This window comes from Protopterus annectens, chromosome 3.part0, assembly GCF_019279795.1.
Source record: "Protopterus annectens isolate FY-2018-M chromosome 3.part0, PAN1.0, whole genome shotgun sequence".
In the NCBI taxonomy this organism is placed as follows: domain Eukaryota; kingdom Metazoa; phylum Chordata; order Ceratodontiformes; family Protopteridae; genus Protopterus; species Protopterus annectens.
Window position 1 is genome coordinate 637,272,039 of NC_056731.1, and position 12,500 is coordinate 637,284,538.

Consider the following 12,500-nt stretch of genomic DNA (forward strand, 5'->3'; position numbering starts at 1 on the left):
TGCTAATTAATACTTCTGAGTTCCTATTTCTTCCTGTACTGATTTTAAATTGTATTTTTGGTAATTATGTCTACGTTTAATGAGAGCAACTCTCCTCAGAATCTGCAAGTGCATTCTCTTTAAATGCTTGAAGGTGTCATTTAGAGCTTTACTATCTCTCTTTACTATCTCTTTTATTCTCTGTTAAAACTAGATACAAATCTCACACTTCTATAAATAAAATGAGTTACTTATTCATCAGTTTGTTGTCCTCACTGAAGCCCCTGTCAAAGGGCTATACTATACTTCATGCAGTGTTGCCAAGACAGGTGGATATATTCTAAATGTCAGCTGAACATTACATTATCTCAGCTTCTCCAGAGCTGGTACATGGCCAAATGGAATCCTAAGCAGGCTAGTGGACCAGACCCGCAAACCCCTCCCCCACAGTCATTCATAGTCACATTACTTGGTTGTATCACCCCATTTACCATAAAACTGTTCATTCCTGGCAGCGTACAATGATTAAAAGAGATTTAGATATAATTTAAAACTTTTATTTCAAATTTTATGGCACAAACCCTGGTAGCTATTTGTTAAACAAATAATCTCACACTGAAAACGTACTTAAAATGAGCAATAGAAAACTCCTCTTCCCTTGAAATTTACATTAATTGAAAATGCATCTAACCAGTGGTGAATTAAGTGTGCCTCGGACCCTAGGCTGTTTTCAAATAATGAGCCCCATGGACACATTTTTAGGACCATACATAAATGCATGTGTTCTTTGATTCACTTTCCTGATGGTTTTAAAATTATATTTCTTTTTTAATACATAAACATTTGTTAAGAGGGCATTTTAAATTTGTAGTTTTGAACATTTTTTCTAGTAAGCAGTAAAACAAAATGTATGAACTAATAATAACAAAAATGCCCATTTTAGAACATTTCAAATATAAAACGCTACTCACACTACTATCATTATAATCCACCAATATCTGTACTCAACAATTATGGCCACTTTATCAACTGTGTACACATCAAGTGTCTCATTATAATAAAAGTGGCCACAGTAAAGTATTCCAATTTGTTTTACATAAACACCCACTAGTCCTGCACAGACAGAAATATGACTTTTTAACTTTATCAGCTGTGCAGGGTCAGTCATTTTTATTCACAGACATCTCCCAAATCCAGCAATTACAGCTACGTTGTTGACTACAGCCTTCTTAGATATCTGTGTGAAAAAAGTAACAGTGATACTCCTCCTCCTTCTCCTAATAACAAAATTCACATATTTCAAATTTGTTTCACAGAAATGCACAGTTGCCAAAGTATTCAACTTGATTCACACCCACTCACACCCACACACACACACACACACACACACACACACACACACACACACACACACACACACACACACACACACAATAGCCTGCAAAGCCAGATTAATTCCTGTTTAAAATTGCTCAGATGATAAGAGCATAAGGTACTTTCATCCACAGAGAGCCATTCCGCCCTCATCAACAGATACAGCCACTTTGTTGAGTGCATGCACTCCTTATTTTTATGGAAAATAAATAACGTGTACTTTATTGATATGTTTGGATGAGCTACATGAAATTGTATAAAAATCACTAGTAGCATACCATAACATTCAGCCATGTGTAGCGCAGTTTCAACAGAAGAGTATTTTTGTGAGCATGAAAAATATTATCTACCTGATAACATATGCTAGGTCAATATGTCCAATCTTTAGAGAAAAAAGTCATGTGAATAACATTAAAGGTAACTATTACTAATGCAAAGGTTGCCTCTGGTAAACAACTTTGCATTCCGGTGCTTCATCTACAGATGCAGTGCCTGCTGCCCTTGAAGAATAAGTTGCCTGTGTTACATTAAACAATTGGTGTGCTGGTGATATTGCAATGACATTTCCTGAACTACATCAGAATGCAATAGGGAATAGCTTAAAATCGACAACAACAGGTTCATAGTTACTAAGCATGCAGTCCTGGAGACTATTAAGGAGCCTAGCCTAAATTCTTTATTGCTTCAAAGTATTGCCTGGTTAAAGTGACTTGACAATTAATATATTTTAAGAAGCAGTAGGCAGACATCAAATATCATGCAGTTTTGTTTGCAGTCATGTAAGCTTTGAGATGGTATCTTTCAGTAGCTTGTCATGTAGCATGGTTTTGATGTTATTAAAGAAAATATAAACAGACTGTATTAGATGCATAGACGCATCAGTAGGATATAACTGCAGAAATACCTCAAGGCGTCACTAGTCTGTATTGAGTTAAGGAGAGCCTGGCAAACTGCTCACACATTCAAGTGTGTGTGTGTGTGTGTGTGTGTGTGTGTGTGTGTGTGTGTGTGTCTAAGACCAGAATTCCATATAGAATAGATTTTCTGCCTTACATATTTTGTTTGATGTGTTAGGCTAAAAGTACACAGCATCCCTTAATTAGTTGGAGAAAGCAAAATGTGTATGTGTGTGTGTGTGTGCGTATTTATATGGGTCCACTTTTCAGAAACCCAAAACTGATATGGTTGAGACCATATCATCAAGTTTTCAAAAACTCAAAGCTTTTGAATGGAGATTGCAGTACAGTAAGGATCAGGGAATTTACCCTTTTCCCCACTGTCTTGCGATCTCGGAATTAGTATATATAACATGCAGTGGGTGTGGGGGGTGCAGGTGAGCTTGTCTCTTGCAAAATTGTAGGAAAAAGGTAGATTTTTCTTGGTTTGAAGTTCGAGTTTTCGGAAACTCGATTATATCATCTCGCCAGTATGAATTTCTAGTTTCTGAAAACTCAAGCTTCTGACATAGTCCCAAAGTCAGATAAGTGATGCAGTCTCCACTGTTCCAATTTCCCAAGTTGAAAAGCCCTCAATTTTTTTTTTATATTTGTGTGCTATTCTCAGAGGTTGCAGTATGTGCAAGCACTATTTTAACTCCTGCAGGCCGTTTTTCTTAGCATATTTCTGTCCCATTTGCATTTGACTTTAGGATTCCCATACCAACATCCTCCCATTCCCCAGGTAGACTCTATAGTGTCACTACACTGGGAGGGTTTTCCTTTCTGTGTGAGCTCTTGCCTATGAAGACCCATTAGGTAACATGCAGGCGAGAAGATCAACATCTGCCAGTACTGCAAAGTGGGATAGGCCAGGAGGCCAGGCCAGAGGCCAGCATACAGTGACCTGATGAGGGATTTTATTATGTAGTAGCTCTCTCTCTCTCTCTCTCAGCATACTGACATCATCATTAGACTGGGTGGACAATGGAGAGTACTCACTAGTGAGAGCTCTTGACCAGGCCTAAAGCTGGTCACACCTTCTCTGTTATCTAACCCTCCCTGTTTCTGTCATAGCACCATCACAGAGATACTCAGTCCCCCGCCCCAAGATAGGCATTCTCATTTTCTCTGCCTTGTCACCAAGCCCCTGAGCCACAAACTGAAATTGGGTCACCCATGTAGTAGTCAGGGTTTCATTCCTCTACTCCATCAGCAAGACTCATGCAGCTAGTATAGCTGAGTAAAGATTGGTTGCCAGGTGACTGCATTTTTCTGTTTTTCCCCCAACAGAATTGCTCTAATGGCTCATCTCACTCGCTCGCTCTCCTGCAAATTGAACCGCTCCTAGAGTGATTTCATGACAGCCACTGCTACCACAGACTTTTCCAGGCAAAGGTGGGGGCAACATTTATTTATTTATTTATTTGTACTTTGATATTTTACATCCACCTGAGTTACCATCAACTCAAGTAGATGGGACCTCGGTTTAACATTTCATTTGAAGGATGACACACTTGGGAGTGCAGCACTCCCCTAATGCTGCACAGTAACATCAGTAATGCAGTCACCTGCAGTTGGAATAGAACCCACAGCCTTCTGGTTTTCCAGCCCCAAAGATGAGTGTACTATCTATAGTTTGCCAGGTCTTTCTTCCACATCACACATGCATAAACTCACACCTATGGGCAATTTTACCTGCACTCAATCATCCTATTTATTCCATGAAACATGAGCTAAGCATCCACACACTTGATACTCACGAAAGTAGATGGCAGTGACTATGTTGTATGAATTACTTCTAAAAGCTGATTCTTTCTGTCTTTCTAAAGATCATATAAAATTTGCAAGTAAAACAAAAGAACCAGCTAACACAGCATGTATAAAGCACTTGTTTAATCCAAAAAATAAAAACAGTAAAAAATATAACAGATGAGCACTTTCACACCAATTTTGCTTCATCAGATCTAAAAATGTAACTAACAAACAGAGCTTAAATACAGTCAGGAAAGTTCAAAATCACCTGGTCAAGTCACGTGATTTGAGCAAGGGTTTTAAAGGTTGTTGTTCTTCTTTCGGCTTTTCCCGGTTAGGATTCGCCACAATGGAACTCCGGTCCGCTAATGATTGGCAGTAGATTTTTACAGTGCTGAGGTGCCAGCCTGATGCCCAACCTTCAACAAAGGCACGCCCATTCATGCATGTCTTTCGAATGCCACTCGACCGTGGGGAGGACATGCAGACTCCACACAGAAGGTGCTTCAGCCGAGAATTGAACGGGAGAACCTCTTGCTGTGAGGTGACAACGCCACCGCTGCACCACCATGGCATATACTCATTTAGTCCTTTCCCTTTGTCAGATTGTAAAATTAACATCCATTTAACTTCTAAGCATTCTGTTTTTGTTTGAAAATCCCCTCCCTAGCTTCCACATTCAATAATTCCAAAAAGTTCCATAATAAAATGTCTGGAAAAACAGAACAATGCAATAATTGCTTACCTTCTTCCTGGATAGATTCTATTGTTTCCATCATTGCAGTCTCTTCCTCTCCAGTGGTATCCCCTAAATGTCTGGAAATCAAAAGAAGTCAAACTAAGAAATGTAATGCCTCAGAACATGTCGCTGGACTGTTACTTGACAATAACTGGGCATGAGCAAAGTTTTCCCTGGGTTCTTTAGATGCACATTAGTAAAAGAAGCTAAGAAAATTGCAGTGCACAACTGTGAGTCAATATAACAAAAAGATGTTCAACAGCCTGTGTGGACTTGTGCAATACTTCTGAACAGAGAAGCTACTAGGAAAATGTATTTTGTACATGAAATCCATGCGTTACATCCTTATATTGACTTCCAGGTGTAAAATTAAAAGCACTCTTTCCTTTCTGCATCTTTACTGAAATTACAAAACAGGCAATGAGTGCATTTACTTCCAGTGCACTCATTACGTCTAAAATGCAGACGCACTGACAGACAGATGGAGATGTGCCAAGATTAGAGACTTAGAAATGACAGTTTTTAAATTAATGGTTGCAACAAATGCAAGTACAGGTGTGTTTTATAAAAATAAAAATGGCGGACTTTAGTTCTACCTACCATGTGAGGTGTGTAAACCACACAAACTGGAAACAAAATGATTGGCACACAAGGAAATGTCCATGCTACTTTAAATGTATTTTACTCAGTTAAAATATAGGCTACATTTTACCCTGACTGTTACGGTGAATTTTATTTCGAGGTTCCATTGATAAGAAGACAGTGGTCATAGACTTATAGACTTATAATTTAGGAAACAGAAACCACAGTTGTAATACATTCCATTACTACACTGATTTTTTTCTCATCCCCCAGCTACTGCATTTTTTAGAATGATGTATAATGTGGATTTGCATCATTCTGAGTTCAGTGTGATCATCTTTAATTCCTTTACTAAACAAACATAAATCTAAATAAAGACCATTTTAAAACTGGCATCTTTGCTTCCTCTACACTATTTCATTTAATTGTTTCTGTTAAAGGCTTTACATTAAAAAATAGGTCTAGAGCTCAAATAAAAACAATTAAGTTTTCTTGGTCTTTAATATATTAGTGACCTGAATGCTACTTTAATGTTGCTTCCAGTAATGGTTTACAAAGAATCCACTGTCCGTACCTTGCCACTTTTCATTAAGTCCAGAACCACTAAAATACAGCAAGAAAATGTGGCTAAAAGGCAAATGAATTAGGAAATGAAATTTCAAAACTTCATTTGTTTTTAATTAATAATTGAAATACAAATACAACTAAAACACTTTTGAACATACTTGAGTTTGTCCTTCATGAGATGAAATACAACCCTGGTTCATTCAGACTGGCTGCTTCTTGATTTTTAATATATAAAGAGACCCAAATGCTACTTTCCTTACTGGAGCAACACTGAGTGGAGCATCTATGAAACAAAGGGCCTCTCCTGCTTGATTAGAGATTTTCCTGTGATACACATTTTGTAATACTGGAAGCAAGGTGTGTGTAAAGACTAAACCGTTACTACAGGTACTTAATGTTCAGCTTCTTATCACAAATTATAAATTTCCTAGAGAACCTCATCTTTTCGAAATTATTTTGTATTTTATTTCAGTACCATGGCTCTAAGTTCATAAAAGGAAGGAATATGTCAATAATGAACGATCTGATGTTGTTAATCTTCACATAATCCTTGACAGTGGGTTTGGTTCCGAACCCTTGGAACCGACTCGGCTGTTATTTTCCAGCTCATGCTCTCCAAACACTTGAGCCTGGCTCTACCCATAATGCTCCTCACAGAGATTACCCCAGATCTCATTTGCCGCATCGCATACCAGATGTGCCTTCATTATCTCATGAACTTTGGCAAATACTTGTGAGTTATAAAACTTATTCTATATATATATTCTTACCTAAAAACCTCTTGTAGTTAACTCTATTTACCTTATCTAAGCTATCCACTCCTCTTTTGCTGTTTTCTTTTACCGTGAGGTATTTTTTTCTTCTAGCCTTTTCTTACCTTCAAATATGTCTGAGAAGAAACAATCTCCAATGAAACCTAAGGGCTCTTCAGGTTTCAAGAGATGTACTAAGTATGAGGGGAAAATGCTCAACTCTGACGGGCATACTCTCTTCCGTACCGGGAGTATTATTGGTGCCTAGTAAGATACCCTTGGAACACTCTGATGTCTTGGCCTCAGCTCCAACTGATCCGACTGTACCGAAGACTTCAGATTTATTTACTACACCAAGGACATTGTATTCTCCTTCTGTGGACCCCTTTAAGGACACCCCATTCGTGGAAGTCAGATGGTCCAGATCTCCTTCCACTGTATCGGTGAGGTGTACTAAAAGTTTATCAGAACAGGACATTATGAGATTAGTGGACCAGCTCCTAGTGGCAAGAGGATTATTTTCAGTTCCAAACCAATCCAGCATCAAAACTGCTCATTCCATGACACCTACATACACTCCTCCTCGAACTCTATCAGAGCCCTTGGAGTCCTCTGTTCCGACAGTCCCGGCTCTGACTGAGTTGGTTCCGACAGCCTTCCCATCTTCGGTTCCAACTACAGCCTTGAGTTTTTCTGGGTCTTCTGCACTGGGGAACTCCCGGGGTCGAGACTCGACAGTCGAATCCGAGATGCATGGTAATTTTTCTTCTCCTTCTGAGCAATCCATGTCTCTTGGATCATCAGCCCTTGTAGTTCAGACTCAGGCTCCAGTGCGGAGGTGGTCTCCTTCGTGTGGGGTGTGACCCCGGCTCTGAAGCAGTCCTTTTTGGTTCCGGGCTCCCATGCCTCTATGAGGGGCCTGCCTTCTGTATCATGGAGACAGCATTTTCCCTTGGGGATTCTCAGTCATTGCCTTCCCTGTCGGAACAAATATCTTCCCCTTCCTCTTGGCTGGAGCAGCTGTTGACCTCACCCCCTGGACAGAGGGTGCAAAAGCCCCAGGTAACATCCACCCTGGTGGTTACCTCTTCAGAAATGTCCCCAGACCTTCCCCTCAAAGAAGTCCCTGTGAAGAGGAAGTGCAAGAGGAAGCATCTCAACTCCCCAGAGGAGTCTTATACCAAAGATACTGACTTTGATGAAGGCAAAGGTTCCCCAAAGTCACTCCCAAAGATGTTTCCTTCGGGGAAATCCTTGAAATACTGAAACAGAAGGGTGACTGGTCATCCACACAACCTTCCACAGAGGAGTCAGTATACCTGGAGGCTTTTTGTGCCCAACCCTCCACTTCTTGGATTTCTCAGCAGGCTTGAAAGATACCCGATGCCATAGAGCCTATTCCCAAAAGACCTGACTGTATTTTGTCTGCACCAAAAGATGAACCACATTGGTCAAAAGGAATCCCTGTTGATGCTGTGGTGGTAGCATCAACCACCAAAAAAGAACTCACAGAAGAGAGTCACACTATCCATCCTCCTAACAAGGAGTCTAGGACCTTGGATAATCATCCCCTTTGGCAAAAACAAAGTGCCCACAAATTACCACATAGGTGGTAATCCATTAAGTACAGAAGAAGTAATTAGGGACCTGGGGACCAAGTTGATAGCAATCTCTCATTTGACAACCACATGGCCAAAGTGGTTAGAAAAACATTTTATATAGCCCACCTAATCATGAAGGGATTCACATCTAGATCAGGGGAGGTCATCGTGCCTCTTTACTCATCCCTCATCAGGCCCATAATTGAGTACAATGTCCCTTTTGGGATGTACCTTACCAGACACCTGCAGCAACTGGAAAGAACCCAAAAGTACCTCACCAAGAGGATCAAGGGGCTCAAACAGATGCCCTATGCTGCCCAGTTAAAGAAACTCCAGCTCTACTCAGTGGCATACCGCCTGCTCAGAGGCGATCTGTGCCTGACGTATAAAGCCATGTCCAACCCGGTATTAATGGACATGCTGCACCTCAGAAAATCCAAATCCCATCGAGCTACGCGCTTGAGGGACTTGAACCTCAGCACTGAAATAAATAGGACATGCTGGAGGGACAGATTCATAACCCAGAGGCTCCCTTCACTCTGGAATAAAATCCCAGTCCAGGTTAGGCAGAGTCCCTCATTGACTCTCTTCAAGAGGAATCTTGATGAGTGGATGGGAGATCGTAGGTTTACCCCAGGTATCACTTCTGTGTCACTGTTAGACAGAGGCACAGTATACTAACCTCGAAAAAGGGCGGTTTACCCTGGGTATCACTTCTGTGTCACTGTTAGACAGAGGCACGGTATACTAACCTCGAAAAAGGGCATTGCAGAATTAATTTAAAATGGGTGGTGAAAGCCATACACACTCTGGCTAGGCTTATAAATGCCCTAGGGCAGATAGCCTAGTATGAACCTATGAACCTCTGATAGATTTGGGAAGCGTGATTATGCTTCAACGACCTTTGCGTTAAGGTCTTTGAACTACATGGCACACTTTACCAGGTTACAAAGAGACTTAATTAAGGAACTTTCTAACACTCTGGCAGGAGCAGTAGCTGCGGACGTTCAGGATAAGGTCTCCTCTCAGCTTGCGACCCTTGAATCACTCTCCAGTTTGTCCATGAGGCTCATAGCACATGCAGCCAAAGGGACGTCCAGAGCAGCGGGTTCAGGCATAGCAATCAGACGTCATTCCTGGATGTGCTTATGTGACTTTGCGGAGACATTCAAAGCATCATTCATCAATGCAACCTTTGATGGATCTATCCTTTTTGGCCCAAAAGTTAGGGAAACTCTGACCAGAAGTGAGCAGGATGGCAAGACCCTATCTGCAGTGGGCATATGTTTCTCTACCCCTCAGTGACCCTACTCAAGGAATCAGAGGAGTAGGAGACTATTGTTCAAAAAATCCAAAGGGTCTTTCTATGACTCATGTGGTAAAGATTTCCCCTGGGACAGAGGGAGAAACAATGAAAGACGCTGCCCTAGGGGCCAGAATGGACTGCAAAATCCGGGATCCAAGGAATCCTTCTCTAGTACTTCCTATCAGCATCCCTGAATTGATGCCCGATTGTCTTCCTCTGGAGGCAGTCGGGGGATGATTATCCCTGCACCTACCAGCCTGGCAAATAATAACTTTGGACAAATGGGTGCATGGAATAATATCTAGTGGCTACCAAATTCCCTTGTTCATGAACCCCAAACCTCAGAAGAAAGTCCCAGATGTTCCACCCAATCAAAGGGAGGCCGCAGCTTTAGAAATCCAAAAGCTGCTAGACAAAAGAGTCATCCAAAAAGTCCCACCAGACCAGGCAGGATTCTTTTTAGTGCCCAAAAAACAGGGGACTGGAGATCAATTTTGGATCACAGATGATTCAACAAATCAGCCCAACAAACCAAATTCTGGATGGTCTCAGTACAAGCCATACATCCTTTCTTGGAAAAAGGTGACTGGATGTGCTTGATAGACCTCAAGGATGCTTATTACCACATAAAGATGGAAAAAAGCTCCAGAAGGTTTCTACACTTCTAGCTAGGAGCCAGTCACTACCAATTCAGAGCACTGCCCTTTGGACTCACCACGGCCCCAAGGGTGTTTATCAAATGCATGGCAGAAGTTGCAGCTCATCTTAGACTGCAAGATTTTCAAGTATTCCAATATCTCAATGACTGGCTCCTCACTGCTACCACCAGGCATCACTTAGAAATGGCAAGAGACTATACCATGTCTGTTTGCGCATTCCTAGGCATTTCAATAAGCCTAAAAAAATCCAAGCTGCAACCCACACAATGTCTGGATTTCACAGGGGTGCAACTAAACACTGTCTCAGGAATAATTTCTCTCCCTCCAGATTAATAAACATCAAGGCTCTGGTGAAACAGATCATTCAGTATGACAGAGTCCCAGCAAGATTAATTCTTCAAACCTTGGGTTCAATGGCTGTTGCAATCACTCTGGTTCCTCTAGCATGATTTCACATGTGAATACTACAGTGGCTACTAGCAACACAGTGGTTTCTAACTCACCAACCAATGTCTTATCAAATTTTAGTAACCAGTCTCTGCAAACAAGACTTCAAATGATGGCTTCATTCAGAACAGATTCTCCTGGACCGACCTTTCACTCTACCTCAACCCCAAGCCATAGTGACCACAGATGCTTTCCAGATAGGGTGCGGGGCATTATCTGGGAAAGACAGTTCAAGACACATGGTCCCAATTGGCGGCCAACCTGCACATCAATGTACTAGAGATGAGAGCGGTGCTATTAGCATTGCAAGCATTCCAGGATTCCCTTTTTCTAGGAACAGTTGCAATTCAGACAGACAACATGTCAGTGGTCTGGTACATCAACAAACAAGGGGGATCCAAATCATATCCACTATGTCGAGAGGCACTCAGAGTATGGAAATGGGTGATTTCTTCCAACTGCTTTCTCATAGCAATCCACATTCCGGGAAGTTCCAATGTGATAGCAGACAAATTGAGCAGGACTATTCTCATGGCTCATGAGTGATCCCTGGATCCAGTAGTGGCGGACAAGATTTTCTGTCGATTGGGCCAACCTTGCTGCAGCCTCTTTGCTTCCCCCCTGAACAACAAATGCAGAAGTTACTTTGCCCTAATCCCTCCACCGGGGGAGTCACCCAGGGATGCTCTTCTACACAACTGGCTGCCCAATCTATTATATGCCTTTCCCCCAATTCTATTAATCTCTCAATTTCTAAAGAAAGCAAAAAGGACGAAAAATACCATACCCTCATTGCCCCATTCTGTCCTCGACAAGCCTGGTTTCCCTTCCTTTGGCCTAATCTGCTACAGAAACCATAGACTCTGGACCCAGTTCCAGACCTGCTATATCACCCAGAAGGCATGGTTCACCCAAACTTACAGCATGTCAAACTGACAGTGTGGCTTCTCCAATGCCCATGATTGCCAGGCAAGCCCCTCTGTCATCACCCATCCAACGTACTATTATTGCACATCACAAACCTACAACTAGAAAACTTTACCTGAGCAAATGAAGAAGATTTACCATATGGGCCTTAAATAAGGGACTTGATCCCTTCAATGCCCCAATTGGATACATATTGGACTTCTTGAATACTCTCTTTGAGTCTGGTTCCTCTGCTTTGATTATAAAAGTTCAGTTGGTGGCAGTCTCTAATTTTCATACTGGACACAATGGCTCTTCAATAATGTCCCATAAGCTTTCCAGAGCCTTCCTGAAAGGTTTGTGCTTACTAAGACCCCCTTTGAAAGATCCGATTCATCCATGGGATTTGACAACAGTCCTACAAGCATTAACTCAAAGTCCCTTTGAACCAGGTGATTCCTGTCATTTAAAATATTTGGCTTGGAAGACTTTATTTCTGGTAACCATCACCTCTGCAAGGAGAGTGTCTGAGTTACAGGCTCTATCATGCAAATCTCCCTATTTAATTTTTTATAAAGACAGGGTTCAACTAAGAACAAATCCCTCTTTTCTACCAAAAGTGGTTACTGAATCCAATATCAACCAGACCATGAATTCACCAACCTTTTGCGCTAATTTTACCAATAAAGGAGAATATGCTCTACATTTGCTAGATGTTCATAGACAGTTGTGCTTTTATCGCCACAAAACAAAGGAATTCCATAAATCTGACCAATTATTTGTAGCATTATCTTCCTTAAAAATGGGTTGTGCAGTCTCCAAAGTTACCTTGGTTAAGTGGTTGAGAGACTGTATTTCTTTCATCTATCAATCACAAGGACTTCAACTTCACAAAACA

The 12,500-nt window shown here is 41.3% G+C and overlaps 1 protein-coding gene across 1 annotated transcript in view; it reads right to left on the reverse strand.

Annotated features, from left to right (window-relative positions):
• AOAH (acyloxyacyl hydrolase) overlaps window positions 1–12,500 on the reverse strand; it is a 1,217,970-nt gene that overhangs the window by 692,594 nt on the left and 512,876 nt on the right. Inside the window, exon 9 of the mRNA XM_044065645.1 lies at window positions 4,789–4,881. Within this exon, the coding sequence (XP_043921580.1) occupies window positions 4,789–4,881 (93 nt within the window). The remainder of the gene's footprint in view (window positions 1–4,788; window positions 4,882–12,500) is intronic.